The 23,164-nt window shown below is 38.3% G+C and overlaps 1 protein-coding gene across 1 annotated transcript; it reads right to left on the reverse strand.

Annotated features, from left to right (window-relative positions):
• Window positions 1-326: 326 nt before the first annotated feature.
• Window positions 327-22,978, reverse strand: TUBGCP6 (tubulin gamma complex associated protein 6). Its single transcript, XM_057415750.1, has 26 exons — window positions 22,886-22,978; window positions 21,427-22,234; window positions 20,315-20,478; window positions 18,770-18,980; window positions 18,099-18,272; window positions 16,798-16,919; window positions 16,404-16,479; window positions 15,785-15,894; window positions 13,995-14,086; window positions 13,758-13,897; window positions 11,967-12,116; window positions 11,237-11,318; window positions 11,073-11,161; window positions 10,773-10,888; window positions 9,939-10,077; window positions 9,735-9,851; window positions 8,201-9,506; window positions 7,752-7,807; window positions 7,290-7,482; window positions 6,849-7,017; window positions 5,369-5,510; window positions 4,509-4,703; window positions 4,104-4,236; window positions 3,656-3,869; window positions 2,598-2,797; window positions 327-833 (listed from the first exon to the last, which is right to left on the reverse strand). Exons 2-26 carry the CDS (start codon window positions 22,171-22,173, stop codon window positions 742-744), a joined length of 5,229 nt encoding a protein of 1,742 aa, XP_057271733.1. The 5' UTR covers window positions 22,174-22,234; window positions 22,886-22,978; the 3' UTR covers window positions 327-741.
• Between the last annotated feature and the right edge of the window lie 186 nt (window positions 22,979-23,164).

Consider the following 23,164-nt stretch of genomic DNA (forward strand, 5'->3'; position numbering starts at 1 on the left):
TTTGGAATTTGAGCTTTGTTATACTTTAGGGATGCTGAATTTCTGGTTTAGGTGTTTTACATATTCACCACAAAAGGTGGATAGCTTAGATCAGTGATAAGGAAACTAAGTCTGGCATGAGTGACCTAACAATTATCAACTGCTTGAATAGTCAAATACCGTATCTCCTACCTTAGCACAATGTGTTTTTTATGATGCCCTCTTCCACTGTGACTAGCAGCCTTGAAGAAATTGGTTATGTTCAGATTGAAAATCAGTATCATCACCTTGAAAATAAAACTCATCAAATAGGTACTTATGTCTCTTTGAACACTTGTACCTCATGCTCAGTTCTAGAAAGTATCTGTTAATTTATTTCACATACATATATTTACATTGCAAGAAATTCACAACACTGAAAATAGAACATTTACACATTCACAGATATACAGGTTTGCACTCTCTCCCCTGTTAAGATCAGGCACTCGGCTCTTCTGTCTTGGCAATAATGACAACATCAAATCTCAGCAGATTAAATAACTGGTAGGTGTGGTGGATTTTAAGATGCATCATTCTCTGTATGCGGTGGTTATATTCTTTAAGCTGGTGGTTATATTCTTCAAGCTATTAGATGGCAGGTTATTTCACTGAAGACAAATGCCTCTTGCATGGCATTTGCATAAGCTTCTATAAATAATAAGCATATAGGATTATCTTTTTGTGGTTTACCATGCTATTATCAGTGATCCTACTCTAGGGAGGTCAGTTATCCTTGTAGTAGTTATTGAAGTTGATTCGCAGCAGAAAGTCCTCCAAGTGGGGTTGGTATCCTCTATTTACAAGCTTTGTTACCACTGGAAGAAAAACAAAACATAAAACAGGCTTCAACTACGAAGAACATTCTAAAGTCAGCCTTGGCAGCTCCTGTGCATTTTAACTGAAACAAAACAGCAGCCTAATGTAGAAATCTGAAGACAACAGAAACAAATTATGATTTTTGCATAGGAAAGGTCCAATGTCTCTTTCTGGAATTACAAAGTATTTCAAGTAAGTTGTGAAAGAAAGATTACGTGTCAGTTCTAAGTTAAACTGTTACTCCAATAAGAAGGAAATGCCTTCTCAAGTTGCCTTCACAGTAAGACAGTGTGTTCTTATCATAATCTCGACTGACCAGGAAGCATGTTTAGGTCCTCTGGATGTGAAAGAAGCAGCTCTGCTAAAGTTTTCTTGAGCATAATCCATTGCGAGAGAAAAACGAAAGAGAAATTCCTGGACATACCCCTCAAGCTCTATGAATGAACAGACTGCTCTAAACATCCTTAGTAACAAAGGGAAAAGGCAGTAGAAACTCCCTAAACTCACAAACATCCCATGCAGTAGCAGAAAGGGAATTAGCAAGCAGCAGTACCATGCAAGGAGGAAGGGAAAGTGTATAGTTAGAAGTTAGGGCCTGAGCCAAAGCCATTGAAGTCCAGTCTACTTTATATTGGCTTTCAATGGATTCTGGATCAACCCATTGTGACAGCATTTTACCATACACGGTGACTGAAGGTACAAGTGTAGATGAACAAGCACGTATTTGTTCTGTAGTGCTTAACAGAGAGGGTGTAAAGAACCAGGTCACTCAGCAAATTTCCTTACAGAATGGTCTATTAATCTCTGTCCATGAAGCAACCATAGATCTCGTAGTATGGGCTTAGGTGGCTCCCAGAGGTGTTCTGGCTTCCTGTGGAATTTGGAAGCAGCCATTCTAACTCATCCTGAAATACCTGGGTTTGGTCCTTTGACACCATTTTTGGACACCCTTAAAGAATAAAAAGGGCAGCTCATTTCCTGAAGAATACAGTCTGACTAGAAAATATTCCAGAAAAATAGATCCAAGGAAAGCAGTTGCACTTCCTTCAGGAATTAAGGTTTTTTTTTAAAAAAAGCAACCACCAAACTTTCATGCACCACCTTTTATACTCAGGGGCAGGTTAAGTAACTTCTACTAAAAACACAAGCAAGATCTGAAAGAGAAATGGAAAGACAGAAAACCATTTCTTCACATTATAACCTGATAGTGAGGAGAAACTTTATTATGTTACAGCAAAGAATATCTGCCAAATTATCTGTGCAGTTGAAAACACACTGGGGCACTGGATATAAGCTCCAACTACTGCTTGGAGCTTCTCTGAGCTTTAGTCCAACACAAGAGTCAGAATTTTAGAACCTCATGACAAGGGTAAAACTCAACTAATGCAGATGTATCTAAAATTACTTCTAAGTACTATCTACCTCTCACTGCCGCCAATAAAATGCCAGAAATCAATTCCAAAGAAAGGAAAATGTAAGCATGTACACAGAGCTAAATACCAAACACTCGCTTTGCAAATTAGCAAAACCTTATGGTCAGTTTGGGGATACCTGTTAGATTTCTTGTGTGGACATTTTAACTGACGGATATGCAGAGCTTTGCAAGCCACAAGAATGCAGTTTTCATTTGGGAAATACATGTTCTAACACACGCTAAGTACACACATCTTCCTACTAGGGCAGTGTAATTCCAAAACCCCTTTGTAATTTTTTCAGTTGTCAGTTGACATTTTCCTCCATCTAGAATTTATTCCATTTCTTACCTTTGAATAAGAAGTGGGAGTAATACTTGAAGGTGTTGTATGACTGCTGCATCAGACCAAAGTTGGGATGAACAGCCATTTGCTTCCCTGCATCGAAGCTCCAGGACTGAGAGATCAGCTGGCTGCGGAACTTCAAAATAAGGCTGAAGATGCTGTGTATAATGTTCATCACAGGGGCTGCCTTCTCTGTCAACAGACCCCTAACAACAAAACAAAAACAAATTCAGAGGTGTAGTTGACATTTAAAAATGTTACCATACTCTGAGTCTTCTTTAGCTTTAATCCCCTCTCATCCCTGGTACCCAAACAGCAGCTTTAGGGAAGTTTCTTCCCATTAAAACTGAAAAAGAGAGACATAAAAGGATGGGTTTCTTTTCTTGCTCATACTTTCTGTTCTTTATTATCTCCTCTCCCTCCATCTCCCCACTTCATTATTCCAGTGTATCCTTTTTAAGAAACCAACCAACCATTGCTCCTCTCCTCTTATTCAGACCGCCCTTCTGCCTAATATATGCCAACCAAAGGGCTAAACGCTTGTGGTTCCTGAAAGACAGATGTCTGCACAAAGGCATCAGGTCACATTTGTTCCTTCAAAGTCCAGCCCTGGTCACTGCACATATATTAAAGGCATGTACAATGTATAGAGAAGTGTTTTACTTCAGCTAGGCTTACTTGTGCACATTACTCATGCTGAATGAAACAGCATGCATTTACAAAGGCTACAACAAGGATGGGGCGAAAGAAAAACAGAACTGTGGCAAGTGTGCCTTTTAGTGTTCAGGTTAGAGCTGTCCTGAGTAGACCTAAAACTTGCAGAGGCAGGCTAAACAGGAGCTGCAGCCAACTCCAAGGAGTCTGGCGATGGGTAGCTGAGGAAAAGCATCAAAGTATGGACCTCATAACATGCCATGAAGTTTGTTTCCCTTACATAAGAACACATTTATATGTAAGACTACTTAGTGTGTCAGGCAGAAGTCAGTTTTGCACACATAAGTTAGACTAGACTGGCTGCTTCATTCACTTAAAGATCTGAAGTAAAGATAAACATGGCAGCTTGCCTGAAGATTGCTTTGTTGAGGTATTCAGCATGTGTTCTGTGAATTTCTTCCAGGTTACCTACAGAAGACAGTTTGTTTCCAAATTCACACCAGGTAACATGAAGAATCTGATTAGCAATGTAGCCTTGAATAACCTTCACAAAATGCTGCATTTCATGTTTATACAGCTGGAGCTGTCGAAACTGAACAGAATTTGATGCGTGACTGACTAAAGCTGAAAACAAAAACAGAAATACATTACCATCAGCACCTAAGGAGACCATCTAAAATCAGGATTTGCAAAGAAATTAAGGTTTTTGTTAGCAGAGTCTATTTAAAATGCCAGGGAAGTTTCTTTAAGAAACTGTGCCTTTTGAAGCTTGACATGACTATTTATAAGTGATTGTCAAGCACAGGGTGGCAAAAGAACTTCATACAGGACACTCTCTACTTCACTCATTATACATACCAGTGCGTTTCAAGTGAAACCAAACATCCTTGAGAGTCCACACCATGTGCTTCAGCTGAAGCAAAAAGGAAAAGATCTTGTTGTATTTATTCATGCAGCTCTCAGTAATGACAATGTTCAGAGGCCAGTCAACCTGAAAGAAATAACAACAGTGCTGATCTTACTACATTTTGTTTTAGAAATTATAAGAATATTTCAGATACAAGTATTTCAGAAACACACAAATTAGTATATGCATTTTAATAATGCAGTGCAGTGGCCAGGCTAAGTCAATCACGTAATTACCATTACACAATTTTTTTACTCCATTCTTAAAGGTATTCCATTATTAAGAACATATTCACACTATCACCATAAGAACCATGGTATAACTGCAGTATTCTACCTTTTTCCATGCTGTCTTACCTTGTACCTTAGCTCTAAGCAACTCAGAGCATCAGGTGCATTGGGCTTGAATACTTCCGGAAGATACTTGAGGGCAAAAGAAAGATTGGAAGCAAGCTGGGTGTCACCATGGAGGCTGTACTGTAATGCTTTATTTAGGATGGAATTAAGAACCAGTGGATTCAGCAGTTCACCAGGTGTTTGTCCTGATCCAAGCTACGGAAAAGATACCAACAAACCAATCCTAATTACACAGTATTAACAAAGAGTCTTGGCTCCTGAACACCTACAGCCACATAGCTCCACTGGCAACCAGCTATACTAACCAATGCTATCCCTCCCACCTTGCTCTCTTCCCCATGAACACAGGGGTAAGTCATTAAAATACTGTCTCATCAGAAGGCCCAGCACCCTCTTCAGATGCTCTCCCCTCTGCTCTGTAGTATATCTGAGGTAAGAGTAGGTATTCTGCAACACAAGTCTTTCTACTGGATTTTAGCCAAATGGCAATGGGCTCTTCCAGCCTTGCTGCAATAGTGCAGTAGTTTTCACAGGAAAGTGTGAAATGCCCTTCCATGACTACTTATCTGACAGTTTGAAATTATTATGTGTCAAATCCTTGTACTCTCTCTATTCCTGGGATTAGCAGTAGGAAATACTACTCTCTTCCCTGGGACTTCCTTGGGCCTGGGCATCCCTTCCATGCAAAGGACCTTCTTTTGCCTCAGTCCTAACAATGTTAAGAGTTCCTTACTACAAGGTTTCTTGACACAGCACAAAAGAGGAAATCAGGCAGGCAGGATTCTAATTCACACTATTCCCTCATTCCCAAACTAAAGCAGGCAATTCAAAACCAGCAGTTAAGACAACAAAGCAAATACCTTCTCAAACAAAAGGTCACTGAGTGACTGAGCAAACTCCCCATCTTCCATCAACAAAAAGTGTCTCAGTGCTTCAAAATGCTTCTCCACATTAAGTTCCACAAAGTAGTAATCAACTATTGCTTTGTTCACAAGAGAAACACTAAGAATAAGAACAAAGAAAAGGTATTTACAAGCAACTCCCTCCTTACTGTTAATATTCAGGTGTGGCTACATGGGTTTAATGCTCCAGTACTTAACTCCAAGACAGGATGATATTCATATAAGCAAAAAAAATGAAACAAATAAAATCTTCATCCAGAATATAGCAGAATTAAAACCTACCACTTCAGCTAACTGTATTTTGAACAGTACTGGGGAATTATTTTAAGACTGGCTACGTATAATGGTCTTTAGAACATGCTGCTATCCCTGGAGCAACATTTTTGTCAATAGGCTTCTATCTCTGTCACCGACACACATAGATTAAGAAAGACTATTAAATCCCTGAGAAGAATATCCTAATTGGTAAAGCTCTGACACTAGATACTAAGGGCAGGTCTATAAGCAACATAGGTCTATACTACAATTTTCAGTACAGTGTAGGTATTCAAGACAGCTTTAAATAATTTAACTTGCATACCAGGCATAGGCTAAATCTGCCAGCACACAACTCAGGCCTGCTCACTTTGCTTTGCTGAACACATGAATCTGTATAGAGATTGTTCTGATGGATATCAATCTGGACGTTTAAAACTAAGCTAGATAATTACATCTTTCTACATTGCACCAAACTTTGAGCCTAGTATACTTTGAGTTGGTAAATGGAAATCCAGACTTACAAGAAAGTAGATTTCCACACAGGAAGCATGTCAACACATCTGTGAATAACTGCTTTCATGCCAGAAGCTGAACTTGTACATAATAACAGAAACTTTTCTTTAAAATACCATTAGATTTATTAAGAAAATGGTCCAACATACGTATTTTCCCTATATATTCCAAAAGTAACAAGAACAGCTTCTATTAAAGTTCAACAGAAACATAAAATATATTCTGATCACTATGCATGAGCTTTCACATCATCAAAAGATTTTTCTTTCTCCTCTTATCTTTCATCTGCCAAATAAAAACTAGCACAAACATTATAAATAATACACCTTCTTTTTAAAAGAAGAAGGAAACCAATGGTGTCAAACCCACTGCTGCATAATCCACGAGTCTGAGAGCAAACAGTTCCCTCTAAGCCCTGGTATTTCAAACGGACCTTCAAAGCTTTAATTTACTAATAAAAATATAGGTAAGTTTATGTTACTATTTACATTAAATGTAAATATGAATGGTTTAGTTAGTTATGGACCACCCACTGAACCACTTCTGGGAGCAAAGAGAAAAACTAAGGGAACAGATCTATGCACAACTCTTCTCTCAAAAAAGAACTAATAAAGAATACAACACTAATGGCTAAATTATTGATTCACTATTTCTAACAAACACTCACTGAGATACAAGTGGAGCAGTAATAGACCGTTTCATCAGCACTGGCAGGGATAAGAGCTCACTCAGCTGTACAGCCGTTTCATCTGTCGCTGACTGTACCATAGGATCCACAGGAAAAGTGTAGGATCTTGGTATCACATGATGCAAGAGATGAGAAACTGGTAGTTCTGCTAAATTTAAAAACATATGAGCATTGTAAGCTACTCTAATTAAGCAATTCAATAATCTGTTTCTGTTTACCTCTACAAACCCCTCTAGGTTAGAAAATCATAATGTGTCAAGATGAATTTCTCATCTCTGTGCCCAGAAGCAAAGTGTTTGGCTACTGCAGTTCCTAAGACTGGCAATTTGCTGGCAATTTAGGTAAGTTTTTTGGCACTCAGCTTTCTTGCTGAAGTTTCCCACATTTGCTGTTGATCTCTGTTCCAACAGTTCTACTCACACATCAAATCATAACTATCTTGATATTTTTCAATGCAATACTGATCCGATAAGGCTTTCAAATAAGCTTGTTCTTTCTTCCATGTATCTTCCTCTCCCCCTTCCTCCTCCTTAGTCTTTGGAGTATTAGCTTCAGAAGACAAAGTTTCTTGAGGCACAGTATCTTGTGGACTTGCTTTTTCAGGTTCTTGAGCCTAAAGCAAAAAAAAAATTGGACAAATTTCATGAGAGATGCTGTATCTGTCTACTCACACTTAATATGTTCTTACAGGTACTTTACTGGTTGTTCCAACTGAAAATAAAAGAGCTTACTCACCTGCACTTTTCTGACATGCAAAACAGTGATTTTTTTAATTCAATATTACAGTGATTACTAGATTAGGACAGAAACTTACTGTCTTAACTACCAGTGTGTTTAATCTTCAAAGGAAAAGGAAATCTCTGCAGCAACTACTTTTCTTACCTGTACAGTCTGTGAGGAATCTGGAGAAGGGTCCTTGTTGACCACATCTGCCATTTCTGTAATTAGAAGTAAATTAAAGACAACACTAAATACTTAGTTCACACTTCAGATCTGCTCCCGAAGTTCTTCAAGATTTTTCTATAGACTATCACAGGTACAACCACCTCAATAACAGTCCCACGTAGGCAGTTTTATGCCTGCTTTCTACTCAAGCTCACAAGAGATCCTGTTCAAGTTTCAGAACAGAATTTTTTAATGCTGTTTCTTCTATATAGGAGAAAGACTTAGCTCAAATTCTTTCCTCTGAATTCTAACAGAGGAATCTGAGATGTCCAAAAAGTTATGCAAGGAATTAAGTAATAAATACCCATTTTGAATGTAGACATCTACAGTTAAATTTCATGAGCCCTTAAACAAATGCTGACTGAATAAACTTAGTTTTAATTTACCTTCTTTCTCTTCCATCGTATTTTCTTTTTTGTCATCTTTAATAATAGCATCAGGAAGGACTGGAACACTGTCAGATGACTGCAACTGTGGTGAAGTCTTTTTCTTCATTTGTGATGTTTTTGCTTCCTTTCTGCTCCCTTCAGCAGGAGATGCTTCTTCACTGTACAGAAGTGTCTGAACTGTGGAGTCAGTCGAAGGACTCGAAATGATTTTACGATGAGGTATTGGATCATCTTCTGTAGATGGGGCCCATTTCCCTATCTGGATGCTTGACTGGGATGCATGACCAAATGGGCTCCAACGAGATTTCAAAGACTCTGTATCCGAAACCAGTTCTCCAATTTTGATGTGTGACTGTGAAGCATGCCCATGGATGCTCCACCGAGGCCTAGCTGAGACCACCTCTGACACATTTTCACCAATCTTGATATTGGCATCAGATGCATGACCATGGATGTTCCATCGAGGCCTTGTAGGAGCTACATTTGACACATACTCTCCAATCTTAATATTGGCTTCTGAAGCATGTCCATGAATATTCCACCTGGGCCTTGAGGGCTCTACCTCTGAAGCATATTCCCCAATTTTGATATGAGCTTCAGAAACATGTCCATGAATATTCCATCGGGGTCGGCTGGATTCAACTTCAGAAGTATAGCTGCTGATTTTTATATGTGAGTCGGAAGAATGCCCATAAGGACTTGCATGTGGCTGGTAAGTCTCCACATGAGGTACATACTCTCCCACTCTAATGCTGGAATCAGATGCATGTCCATGAATATTCCACCGAGGCCTTCTGTACTCTATATCAAATTCATTTTCTCCAACTCTAACATGTCCCTGCCAAGCTGCAGACGGTCTGAGAACTGTATTAAAATCATACTCGTTTTGCTGATGCGATGGTGCACTGTCTTCTCCTTCCAGTGCTCTTCTCAAGACAGGCTGATTTTCACTTACTTGAGGAGTCTCAGAAAGATCCGAGTTAATATTTCGGAATGCTTCATCCAGCAAAGACCCTTGTACGCTAATAGCAACAGGTTGTTCATCCTGTGGCTTTGGTAAGAAATCTTCTATATTCACACTGGATTCAGGCAGCGAATCAGCACTGTAGAGAGAACTGCATGCTTTCTCTGAACTCTGGGGACTGCTTTCAGATCCAGCTACTTTAGGCTGAAAATGATGATCAGGGTTATTATTTGTTGGCTCTGGCAGTGCCTTGTCAGCAGAAGTAGCATATTCCAGTCCAGGCTCAGACTCTTTCTGGCCAACTGTCTCATTGACATGTGGAGGTTTCAGAGAAGACACCTAAAAAAGAAATAATTATTACAGTGTATGGCTAGTCACATAATCAAGCTACTTTTTAGACACACTTTATCACCATTTTTTCTGATGTACTACAAATAGTGCGGTAACCATTCACCCTGCTGTTACAGTGAACCTCGTGGTTACTGAATTGAAATGAACCACGAAATGAACTCCCTGCAGGGACACCTGGAACAGCAACCTGGAGCTGATGCAAGAAAATAAACTGACCTGTGAATGTGGATCTTTCACAACAGGGGTTTTATCTAAAGCCAACTGGCACTGTTTATAAGGAATAATATCTAATTTTCTCCTATAGCTTCCATCTGGAAGTTTTTCAAGCATTTCCTGTAAGTAAAAAAGACAAAACCAAGTCTTTAAGTACCAAAGGCCAAATTCGCTAAATTACATTTCTTAAATCTTTTCAGAAGATACCTCGATGCGTTTCTGATCTTCTAACAGAAACTTAAGACGGGCTGTTTCCAACTTGTGTCGCTGGATTTTCCATAGGGCTCTTTGTTCCCTACGGGCTGCATCATCAGAAAGCTTGCTATAATGGTCAATTAATTCCTGCCTAAGAAAATAAAAACAAAGCTAAGTTACAGATTTTCACATACTTATTTTCCTCTTCATCTCTAAAGAATAAGACCTTTCAGCACTTTAGAACTGAGAAACAATTACTTAAAAGTAGACGCCAGAGGCTTTAATCCCAGAGAATAAACAGTGGAGAAAACAAAGGAATTATTCTTAATCATTACGTATGACAAAGTGTTCTTAGTCAATATGTATTTCTATAGTAGGTCACTCATTTATCTTAAGTATTTTTAGATATAACAAAAGACAGTGAAACATAACTATATGCAGAACAACAGCAATTCAAATAATTATTGATCTAACTCCTGTGCTTTTTACTTCTGCTTTGAAATATATGTGACCATTTTTGCTGTGGGCTCAGCTTTTAGTTGTAAGATGTAGTTACATTTTTTCCTGAAATTCTGATGATAACAAAACCCAGACTGGAGAGGGCTGGCATGAATCAGTGGCTCCCAGACTTTTAGGCCACTAAACACTCCCAAATGACAAAATTGCTCACAGATTACGAAAAAATCCTTACATCCACCTTTTAACTGCAAATATTACCCTTGTACAGCAACATCTGGGAACTGTTAGTACCATAGATTTTAATACACAGTAATTTTTCCTGAGGCTTTTATGGTTATGATGGTTTTGGAGTATCCAAGCTTTGGGAGACTACTCAGAAGCATTTACCTTGCCTTTTTTTCCAGTTCTTCTTCTAAAGCTTTCAGTCTTTTTTCTCTCTCTCTGAGCTCTCGGGCATAGCTGAAATCATCATCAATCTCTTCTTGCTTTATTGCAAGACGACGCTGCATAAATATTTAACACTTTTAAAAGCCACTCTCAATACCAGCTGTAATACACACACCTGCGAGAAGTTCGTATTTGTATCCCACTCATTCAATTCATTCAACTTTAGTACAATAGATCAGGATACCCTTTCAATTATTTGCCTAAGAAATAAAATTGGCCTTTAGAAACACAGAGAAATACCTCCTGGTCCTTTGCAAATTGGTCTTTCAGCTTCTGAAACTGTTCCCGTTTCTTTGCATCCAAAGCCATTCGTTCTGACATTTGTCGGTCTGTATTAAAATGGATATTGTTAGTTTATATTAACAAACCCACTAGAAAACACATGAAACACTACTGCAACTTACCATTAATGGCTTTTAGCACTTTACTAGCAGTTTCTCTAGCGTGAACAATTAATTCTTGTTTGGCTATTTCCATGCGTAAATCCTAAAAAGAACCCAAACAAAAACACACATGGTAATTTTCTCTATCATTTTAGACTTGAAAATACACTGTTGAAAAGACAGGCACACGCTTTATCAAGGTTATTAATTTATGGCTACAGTACAGAAATATTAATAAAGCAATTAATTGTACAGAAAGTCTCTGAGCTAATTTTCAAAGTTAATACTGCAGGCCTTTCCACAAGCTAAATCCGTCATGTATCCACCATATTGGTGGCATCTGAAAGTTAGAAGTCTCTTTGTAACTAGAAGAGTTCTGAAAAAACAAGTAGCTATGCAAATTACAAAGAGTCTCATCTTTCTTACTAACTAGCTTGTCACATCTGTTGCATTAAAATTTAACCATCTTTTCGCTACTTTTCAGTAGAAGGGCAAATCTGCTGCTGCAAGGAATAAAATGGAAGTCCAAAACTCATTTGATACATGAAAATGTCAACACACCACCTATACTTTTATAAGGCATAGTAAGTAAGTTTATGTGTTGTGATAAAAATTCAAACAGCAACTGACCAATGAAAAGATTCTGACCATAAATACAAATTATTTCAGAGTTATAAAAAAAAAATGAAAAATTAGTATTTAAAAAAGAATAAATCCCAACAATAAGGTCTTCATTCTTTTATTCATTTACCTTTTCCTCCTTGCTTATGGAACTGTACCGGGCAATTCTTTCCATTCGACCCACATACACTGCACAATCTCTCTCTATTTCTTTCAGCTCCTCAAGCGAAAAAATAACTGAAATCCGGGGAACAGGAATATCTGACCAGCATATATAGTGCTGAAAAATGAGAAATGTCCTTTTATATACATTTCTAAGTGTAAAATGTTACATTATGAACTCAAATTATGTATTTTTTTTAACTTAGCACTGCTTCAAGGCACTGAAAGAAGCCTCCACACAGGATCTATAACCTTTATTAATATCACTGTTTTTAGCATTTATATAATTCAAACTAGGAGACAGAGGTATAATGTTCCAGAACTTGGATCACAGGGGAAATTCTCAGAGTCCCATTTTTTCCCAATTAATTGGATAGGAATCTAAAGTCTGATACATACATTTATACTACTTGTGTTCTAAATGCCTAAAGCTTTGTTTTTCTGAACATCCAAATTAACTAAGGCTGAGTAATGCAGCACTTGAATGCATCCCTTCTATCAAAAGTTAGTGCTTGTTTACTTACATCCCCCACAGATCCCCACTTAACTGGAATTGTCTGGGACACAACTAACACACACCTACAGGAAAGAGATCTACAGAAGACATAACTCTCAAAAATATGGACAGTGCACATCACAGCGTACCTGTTCTGTAAGCTGAGTATCTTAGGACTTTCTGCTCCCTCAGCTTTCCTAGATTTTTCAAGCTGTTCTACTCAGTGCAGAAAACAGGCAAAAAACCAAGAGCACACAAGTATGCTCACACTGCAGTCCTCAGTCTGGTTAAAGCCCAGAGCTGCGTTCCTGGGACTTTGTTAGCCAAATCAAAAGGGAACAGCCAGCTGTTCAGAGCATTATCATGGAAAGGGATGAAATGTGTCTGGCACTCTGACAGATGGAAGATGATTGAACCTGGGTGCTCCACATCCTGGGGGAATGTTCTATCTATTATGATACTGTGATAGTGACTGATAAAGCTGTAATTTATAAAGGAAATGATGGCTGATGCTGTTTTACAGAAAGCCCAGTACTACTGGGCACATCTGAGTTGTGGTTAGAGAATGCTAGGAGAACTAGCAGAGGGCCATCTTGAGGTATCAGGCTTATGACTGATACCTGATGTCAAGTTAACTTATAATGAGCTGCTCAGCTCTGTCTAAACTAGGCAACTCTGATCTTGAAGAGAATGGAAAGAGTGCCTTTAGACATCTCTGTGGTCGTTTCTTTGTTAGACATGCATAGAGAAGAGGGAAAACACAAAGTAGTTCAACATGTTTTCCTTATCAAGAACAAGACTTATTCTGCAAAATACGAATAAACTATTTAAGCACTTTTTGAAGATGTAGTAATAGAACTGAAACTCTGTGGAGAACTGAGTCAACATCTGGTAAGTGAGGCACCTTTCAACATAAAAAAAAACAGGACTATGAGTTGGGTGAAAAATGGAAGGCACTTGCTTGGAAGCCTAAAACATTTCTGCTTTGAATACCAAGGAAAGTAAGAACTATAGCATGTGTCTTGGATACAATTAATTGGATGCTGTTAAAAATGTATATTTCTGCAGTGAGGTGTTAGCAAGTAAGAGTGGATAATCAGCCCACAAGCATCTGTGAGCAAGTAATTGCCTTTCATGAATCAACGTCCTACTTAGGCAATACCGTCTTTCAATAAAGAAACAAACTTGCTAAAATCCTAGACTCTTGCTCTAAAGAGACATGATTTTCTCAATAGAATAGGAAGGAACCAAACCAAAACTTACCCTAGGACAGCACAACTTCAGCAAATTTATGGTTTTCCCACATATGTATACATCATTAGCGATATGTTTAAGAAATACAGGAACACAGTCTTCTACTTCTTTTGAAATCAAAACATAACCATGAGTCCAGTAATGTTTATCTACATACCAAACAAAAAGATGAAAGTATGTATTTTTAATTATTTCATTAACTATACAAATTATATAAATTAGAAATGCTCCATATACATACTGTACCTCTGAAACAAAGATAATCCTCATTCACCTGGATCATAAATTCTCCATAAACATCTCTGAACACACCACTGTATACCCAATCATAGATAAATCTAAAAAAAATATAATTGTACAACATTGAGAATCAATCCTCTCCTCTTCTCAACTTTATTATAACCAAACAGTAAGAATATTCTCTAAAACGTCAAAACAAACAAGCTATAGGCAGGATAAAACCCAGCAATTAAGTGCTGTCACAGTGATATTTAAAGATACAGGCAGGATTATGACACTGCATTTTTCATAAACCATTTTTATATAGAACATTTCAGTGATTAGTTAAGATGCAAGAACACTGCCTTAATTAGAACAATCTTTCTACTGTAAATTTACTATGTCAAAAATTTCAATAAATCTTTGCAGCATATCAAAAGCATAGGGAGAAATAAGAAGGAAGAATTTATTTTAAAGAGAGGTAACTCAAGCAGGCAGAAACTGAAAAGCTACAAAACAAAGATGCAATATTAAACACTTTTACCCTTGATCTAGAGCCATTTTTAATATACATACAGTAATGAGATCTACTGCTTTGGAATATTTATTCATGCTTTTTCTTATTTCCTCTGTGTGAAACCAAAGAAGAAATAAAAAATACAATTATCTGAAGCTATAGGTAAAAAAAAGCTCAGAGCACCTTAGAGATATTTTCTTTTCTTACTAGCTGCAGTACGAACACTGTTTCTAGACATTGGGTCAGTGTAAAAGGCAGGAAGCATTTAGAAGAGGAACACTCAATTTTAAGGTTGCAAGTAAAAAGTTAATAAAGTGTTAAATCTGATGTTTCTATGATTTATTTGAGCAAAAACTATTACTTAATTTCTTTCAGGTTAATAAATGAGTGAGATAACATTTTCTGCAGATGAGACCTCCTTCCGCAGCAGCCCTGACTGAACATGACTGATGCTTCAGTAGAGATCTGCAACAAATTCAGGGGTCAATACTGTAAGTAGCACATACTAGTGAGCATACTTTCGTATTTTTTTAGGTTCCTGCCCTTGTTATTTCAGAAATATGGCTCCCTTCTATAAATTGCAGGGCAGGAGCTGTGAAGATATTTCAGTGAGTCTTCCAGTAAATCTGAAATTAAATTTCTCCAGAGAACATTTTATGTAGAAGGAAGAAAAAACAAGAAGGGGGCCTTGGGAGGAATCTTCAATTTAGAGCATTTTGACAAAGTTTGGTTTTCTCTTTCTAGTATCATTACGTCTATTAAGTATCACTGTCAACAAAACTGCTGCAATCCAAGGAACTCCACTTCCAACTGTCAGTTAGTTGCATCTAATTAATGAACAACAGATCTATTAATTTTTATTATTATTACTTTTCCTTACTGAAAGCCCACAAGAATTAAGACAGTGGAAATAAACATGAACTTTTCCAGTTTGTGCAAGATCAAAAGGAACTTGTTAGTTGCCAGTTTCAGGATTTTACTACAAGTATGAGAAGGAAAAAAAAAATAAACATTTATCCAACTCTCATGTTTCAGTATGAATTTCCAGGACCAGCAGCAAGAAAGAAATCTTACTTACATGTATTTATTTACTAATCTAGTCACACATAAAACCCTTATGTTGCTACTGAGCTGCAAAAGAGAGGGAAAGAAGGATTCAGCAAAATTAATTTAGTACGTATTTGCAGATATATCTTATATTTTCTCTGAGAATGTGAAAAGCCATTGTTAAATTACTCACCAGATTAGCAATTCAGAACTGCTCTTAAACACAATTATGCAGAGAACAGTATGGACGCACCTTGTATATGGTTCACAGCTTGTCTTCAACAGAGACAGAAGAACTGGATAATGCTCATTGCTACAGTTGTTGAGAGCCTCTTTGTACAGGTATGAAAGCAATTTAACACCCTAAGAAAATGGAAAAATATTCTAATATTAGGCCACAAACTTAACTATAATAACGACAGATTCATAAATGCATAGCTTTACATGTTTCACTAGACACAGAATGCAGGACGTCCTCTATCCTCTATCAGATGCATGTCCTCTAGTTCTCTGCAACTAAGATCACTTTACCTGAGCTAGTTATCTCAAATTCACTTCGTAGTCAATGGAGGGAAACATGTATGTTTAGACTTGGATCCATCTGACTTGCTACAAACACCTCCTTTAGAATTAAATTAAATGAAATGCATTCTAAGGATTATTTTGGGTCCTTCATTTACTTTAGGAAGTAAACAAAATTACCAATTTTAAAATACCTGGAGAAAGGATCATGGCACTCTAACTGGAGGTCCAAGGCCATGTCTTTCATAGCAAAGGGACCACTAATAATTGCATGTAAAATCCTACCTAATTTTGAAGAATATTAACAATGTAACCAAAACCAAACATAAATATATCAAATGAATTATCACCGTAGGAAAAGAAGCACCAGCTCCACTACTGATCCCCAGGGCTGCTGTTCCTATGCCACAAAGTTCAGCTAAATACCTAAAAAACAATATTAAAATACATGTAACAATTTTAACGAGAAGTCTCTGAGACCACTTTGATGAACTTTACTAAAGCTTAGTATCATACAACAACCCTACTGTACCAACTGAATGGTAACAGGGTAACAAAGAAATTGAATTTAAACACCTTATATGTTTTCCCTAAAATCTTCTGGATAGAAAGAAATCTGTTAAAATAGATGGAAAATACTATGTAAGAATGCCCATGTAGTATTGTCTGGTTTAGTGAATATGAAGAAATAGATTGCATCTTTTCTGCTATGAAAAGCTTAAATATTTAATATTATTCTCTTACCTCAACTGACGACCTAATTTTCTGAAGAGAAAGCTGATTGTTAGAAGACTTAAAGTAGGAGGAGTTGACAAAACACAGGCTCGGTAGTATTGAAGATACTTTCTCAGCCCACTTGTGAACGCCTAGTAACAACAGAAAATATTCAAGTTGTTAACAGTTTGTCTGTGTCTCACATTAATTGCACCACCATGAAAACAAATGTCTTACTAAAATAATCTGCATATTAGGTAAGAGGGGCCTGTATACTGAAGTAAGAGGGAGGTAAGAGTCCGTGCAGCAGCAGATATTCAAATTAGCCAGATGACTCCTCTACACTCTTTATATATCCAATGCACAGAGCCTGTACCCACGCAGTGTATATCAAAGCATCTTGATTCAGCTTCTTTGAATTGCCCTTTGAGGAGCTCCTTGCTCTCGAACAGCTATAATATGCACGTGGGAAAAGAGTTTCCTTACTTTCATGCCTAAACTGGATACGGAAAAATCTCATCTAGAACTTTTTCTAACAAGACAAGGAGAGAGATTTTTCTATTCTATGCTTATTAACATTGCTGTAAATCAAACATTCAAAAGGAATACATTTTCATTGTCTTCAATACATTTTCACTGGAATGCATTTTCATAGGAATACACTTTCATTGTTTTCATAACCAATCCTAGCTTAATTCTATGCATCAGAAAGATATTTCACAGTGTACATACAGTTCAGCATAATATACAGATGTCTGACAGGGAAAATTTGCACTTAATTCTGAACTGATAAAAAGTAATTAAAGCTATTAAATACAACATTTCTCTATTTTAGTTTTTCTTTTTTAAATATATATATAAATATATATAATATATATAATATATAAATTATATATAAAAATATATATTTAAATATATTAATATATTTAAATTTATATGTTTAAATATATATTTTTATATATATACATACTGTGTTAAGAAGGTTACTGTATTTTAATTTTAGGCAACTTAATGTATAAATATGTGATGGTTTTAACATCTAAAAATTATATTCCTTTAGTCCTCAAAAGAACAACATGACTAAACAAATCATACTTGAGATAATGAAGACCTTTTACCATGTGTTTCAGTGCAAGCAAGCCCTACGCACACAGAGCTGTGATTAAAACGCAGTAGCACTGTTCACTGCAACCTGGGATGAGCATTACACTCGACATGCCTTGCAGTTTTGCAGAATGCAGAAATTTCAGCTTCACACAAAATGGAAGTTACCTTCTCTACCTAAGATAACTGGCCCGTTAAAGCTAGATGATTTGATACAACTGTTTTACCTGAAACACAAGTCCTTTGCTGTATGAAGAATCTAAAACTGGTTGAAGAGAAAACCGACTTAGTCGTGTGTAATAGGTGCCATACTCTGCAACTTCTGAGAGCAAGTTGTGCATTGTCTCTGGTGAAGTTCCAGATACATACACCCCCTCCTTTATCACAAATGTCTGAGCAGCCTGAAAGGATATAGAGAGGGGAAAAAAAGCAGATACAGATATTTCATAGCTTTATTCTGACTTAAAATAGCAAACATTCACAAAAAAAATAACACATTTTCAGTTTAGATACTCTAGTAACTGAGACTAAACAGCTAGAACAGTGTGATAAACATTAAACTGTAGCAAAATTTCAGGAATATGAATGGTATTTGCAAATGTACAGAATAAAAGTCATCTAATTCCTTCAAGAAAACCCAATCTACAAAGCTATTTACACATCTATTTTCAAGTATTCATAAACCTGTTTTCACTTACAGGTTTACAAATACTCTTAGCCCACTGCAATAACATCCCTATTACATTATATAAATACTGCCTTATTGCCATTAGGTCACATTCAACTTTTTAATAGCATTCACAACTGCAAGACCTCAAAAGAAATAAATGTATTGAAAAGGAGACCTCTACAAAGAAAAAAGATTCGACTAAGAAGCACAGTTAAAAATCTTCCATACCTGATTGAGTGAAAATGTAGTAGATACCACACCAATGAGGACATTCAAGACATCCTTAACCAGTTCAGGTTCTTTCATTAGTACAAGCTGTGGAAGCTGAAGCACGGTATTGCTGAACAGTTGTAACTCCCCTTCTCGAAGTTTGTAAAATTTATCAAAAGCTTCTCTCCCAGCTTCAGTAAGATAGGGTTCCTCTTTCTTACCAGGTGGACTGTGTCGGAGCAAACACAATGTTACAATGTGTTTATATGAAAAGAAGGAAATATAACTCCTAAATCAAAACCAGCATTTCAGAATTTTACACAGCCAGTAGTGACCACAGAAAAGTAGACATTTTCAAGGGAATGTGTATTCCATCAATGAAACTGTAGCCCAGACTCAGTACAATGAAGAAACAGGTAGATAATTTGAACATCAGAGACAGAAATCATGATAGATAACTACCAGCCTCTTCTGTGGCCTTCCCTGATGCAGTTTTCACATTAAGAAAATGGAGTCAATATATACCAGATTTCCAGGGTGCATGTAATATCAATATTCAAATATGTTCAAGAGCAATATACTCAAAATGCTGTAGTAACTTGTATTAATATATTTGGTATCTTCCCAGTGATGATTACTGTGCCCTCCAAACCAATGTCTCCTTCCAATTACTCAAAAATTTCTGAATTCTAGTAGCATGCATTACATGAAAGCTGCCAGGCATATGGTCTGTATATGACTCTAAGATCCTTGCAGTCTCAATGGTAGCAAAAAAACCTGTCATAATTAGAAACAAAGCTTGAGCATGCTAGAGGGGCTTTAAAAAATCACATTAGGAAACTTGTGAGCTTCTCAGGCTCAGAGCTGAAAAAACAGTATGCAACAATACCACAGACACATCACTAGATGTGTCTCCGGGAATCAGGCACAATACTATCTATAAGGAGGATCCCTGCCATACCTTCCTTTTCCTTTTTTCTTCCATTTTAGGGAAGCCAGGAAGCTTTAACAGTGCTATACAGTGTCCTCTCAGGGGATTCATCTTCTACTCAACAGCCAAAAGAACTACAACTCTAACTACACCATCAAGAAATCCACAGTAATAATTTCTGTTTTGGTTATAGACAGGGAAAATGAATACAATAGCGTACAGTACTGGGAGATACGGGTTTGATTATCCTAGTGCTCTACACTTTCTCTTTTGAAACTGAAAATATGGGACCATTTTTGACTGAGATAAATTGTATAGTGCAAAAGAAGTCAGATTAGTTACAAAAATGTTGCATTTCACACAAACAGCAAGCACTCCCATAATCCCTTCAGCGGTTTTGACAAAGACGATTTTCTCCCTTCCTATGAAACAGCTGCAATCCAAGAACTAGCCTGTTGAAACTGCATGACCGCTATTCCTTTCTCAATCATTAATGCAGTATATTGAATGTTGTGAATTAAACATTAATATTTCATCATTTATACTGAGGTCATTTGGAACTAAGATGAAATGCATCTCCATACATTTGCATGTGAAGCATAATAAATTTGCCATTAAGTGCAGACACATACTATCCAATTCTTTCCCAACATCTTCGTTTGCTGGGTCCATATGTAAGCACTGCATCCCACAAGTCTATGTCTGGAGTCATGCTTGGCTCTGACTGAGAATCTGGAGTCAGATTGGATGCTGACTGGAATCCCTCATCTTCTGACTGGTCTATACTTTGGGGAACCTGTGAGAGAGTTCAAATGTTATACATTGAAACATTTTACTGAAGAAATATATGCTAATAAAGATGATTTCCTGCTATCACTCATGATCAAAGGACTCTACATAACAAAGCCTGTGTTGTGAGCCCTCCCTTTACATCTATTTTGATTTTTTCCCTGTAGGCACTCTTTCCATTTGGTAAGCCTCTACTGATACTAATGCCCATACATAAAACAACAATCACCACCAAAATCATACACTAAATTTGTGGGTATTAAACTCCAAACTTACTCCTTTGGTAAGCATATAGTTCTACAAGTTGAGAACTTGATGTCTGCATATTCAATATGTTACACAAACAAAATCATACTGCTAGGTATTTCATTTGAGCAAGTGATCCAGGCCCTAATTATTAAAATTTGTAAACATTTTGTTAACTCTGACTAACATAGTTTGTTCCCTTATGCTTATTCATATGCGGAAAACCTGCAGGTTTCCAAACAGTGTATTTGCCATATCCTCAGCTCCCACTCAGCAGTTGTATGTGCAGAACACTATTCAACTTCAGTAAAAGACAATCGTACCCACGTAAAAAGCAGCACGTTCTTCAAAAAATCACAAATTTTCCAGTCTGATGGAAAGAGTGCAGCACTTACTCAGAAAGGTTCTGCCTCCCCTAAGTTACAACTTGCATCCATTATGTGCCACAGGGGTTTTCCTTTTTAATCTCTCTACCTTCAAGTTTCATTTAAGATCCTGAGTTAAGGGAACTGCAAAAGCTATCCATATGTTAAGCACAAGGAACAAAATGAGGATTAGGAGTACAGAAAAGGATACCTGCTTCATCTTTAATTCCAACACTGTATGCTTCTCTTACAAATTAAACAACTACCTATAGTTTGAACTATAGTTTCAAAGTGGCGTATTGAAAGCATGCATACGTTCAAGTCCAAAACAAATGATACCATACTTTAATTGCAAGTCCAGACAAATCTGCATTGTCAGGCACTGGCGGTAAATCCAGTTTGATGTCCATGTCATAGGTACGGCTGTGGACAAGGGCACCGAAGAGTGAGACCCGTGTTTCTTTCTCAAACCTGTCCCCAACCAGACAGTCCCGTGAGAAGAGCCCTATGGCAGGGAGCCCAGTGCCAGGGGCAGCTTCCATGATCTGAAGAGTCTTCTGAATTGTGTCATTGAACTGACATTCTTCGTTTGTTATTAGAGATTGTATATCAGCTTCAAATACACTTACATCGTAATAGTCATAACCTTGATACTTGACATTTCTACCAACGTATTTGTTGTTCAGAAAATAGTCCTTTTTTTGTGATACAAGCTGGGGAGGCCCTGTTCCAGCAAGCTGTACCAGGAGATCTAAGACAGCGCTAACTTCAGTAAATGGTAAGCATTCAGCTGTTTCCAGTTCCTCCACAAGATTCTCCAGTCTATCTGCCTGAGCACCGAGGCCAGCAACTCTTAAGTTGAAAGACAGCATCAAGATTTTGTTTTTTACTGGCAGCCTGGAAGCGTTTGACTGCAGCTTACGAGCCTCTTCTTGAAAAAGGTTCATGAACAGGGCATTATAAGCAACCCTTTTCAGACTGTGCTTAGCCCTTCTCTTGCTGATCTTCTGCCTGCCCAGGTGGACCTTCCATGGCAAACCTGTCAAGTGTGCTTCACACAAATCACTGAACAACTGGGTAATGCTCTCCATTTCAAATCAAACTGTTAGGTTACAGCAGTTACAGTCCAGGGCTCTGGTTTCATGCATAGATCTGAAAAATACCAGGAAGAAACACTCGTGATGTGTATAAAACAGATGAGTGTGCTTTAACTTAAATTAAGACAGCCCAAAACTAGAGAGAAGAAAACTGACCTAGCATATATTTAGGACACAAGCTATAAAAATAACAGCATGACTTTGATCACAAGCATACTGATGGTGGTGCAAGCTTAATTCCAAGCGCCTGATTTTGCTCGGCACACTGAAATAGAAGAGAGAAGACTGCCCTGATCTAATAAAGGATTTCTGTGGGAACACCTCCAGAGCTTTACCACCCCGTATCCTCTCAGGAGACACCACCACCCCGCTCTCCCCAGCGCAGCCCCCGCCGCAGAAGCCACGGGGCCACGAAGAGAGCGGCCGAGAAGATGAGGGCAAAGAAGCACGGGTGCTGATGGTGACGGGCAGCGCAGGGCAGGGCAGGGCAGGGCTGGGCTGCATCGGCACCGGCCGCCCCCGGGGCGGCTCCGGAGTACCCGCAGAAAACGCGCGGGGGTTGACAGCACCACCCGGAGCAGCTCCCGCGGCGGGGCTGGATCGTTGGGGATCCACTGGGCCCAGCCCTGCCACCCCTGCTCGCTCCCAGCAACGCACGCTGACAGCACCCTGCCCCAGCCCCGTTCCCGGCCCGCTCCCGCCGTACCTGTGGCGGCTGCCGGGGCCGCCTCAGCCGCTCCTTCCCCCTTCGCGGGCCGACAAACACGGCGCTGACGTCACGCCAGCGCGACGAGCCGCGAGGAGGCCCCGGGCATGCGGGGCTAAGGGCGGTGCTGGACACGCACGTGCAAGGTCCCGTGGCCTCGCAGCGGTGCTGCGGTGCCGCCGTGAGCACGGCGCGGTCCAACAGCGCCGGGCTGCAGAGCTGGCGGGGTGCAACCCGTCCCTGCGGTGCGTGCACGTATCGGGTGAGCCCAGCGTACGC

Source organism: Pezoporus wallicus, unplaced genomic scaffold, assembly GCF_028554395.1.
Source record: "Pezoporus wallicus isolate ANWC-B61680 ecotype Strahan unplaced genomic scaffold, APGP_CSIRO_Pwel_v1 contig_6966, whole genome shotgun sequence".
In the NCBI taxonomy this organism is placed as follows: Eukaryota; Metazoa; Chordata; class Aves; order Psittaciformes; family Psittacidae; genus Pezoporus; species Pezoporus wallicus.

Bases quoted from the DNA above. Each gene is read 5' to 3' on its own strand.
- TUBGCP6 (XM_057415750.1), bottom strand. From the start codon at position 22,173: ATGGAGAGCATTACCCAGTTGTTCAGTGATTTGTGTGAAGCACACTTG. The intron at 18,273-18,769 runs GTATGGAAGATT...ATATCCTTTCAG, and splicing joins CTACATTTTCACTCAATCAG to GCTGCTCAGACATTTGTGAT. The intron at 3,870-4,103 runs GTATGTATAATG...TTTTGTTTTCAG, and splicing joins GTTTCACTTGAAACGCACTG to CTTTAGTCAGTCACGCATCA.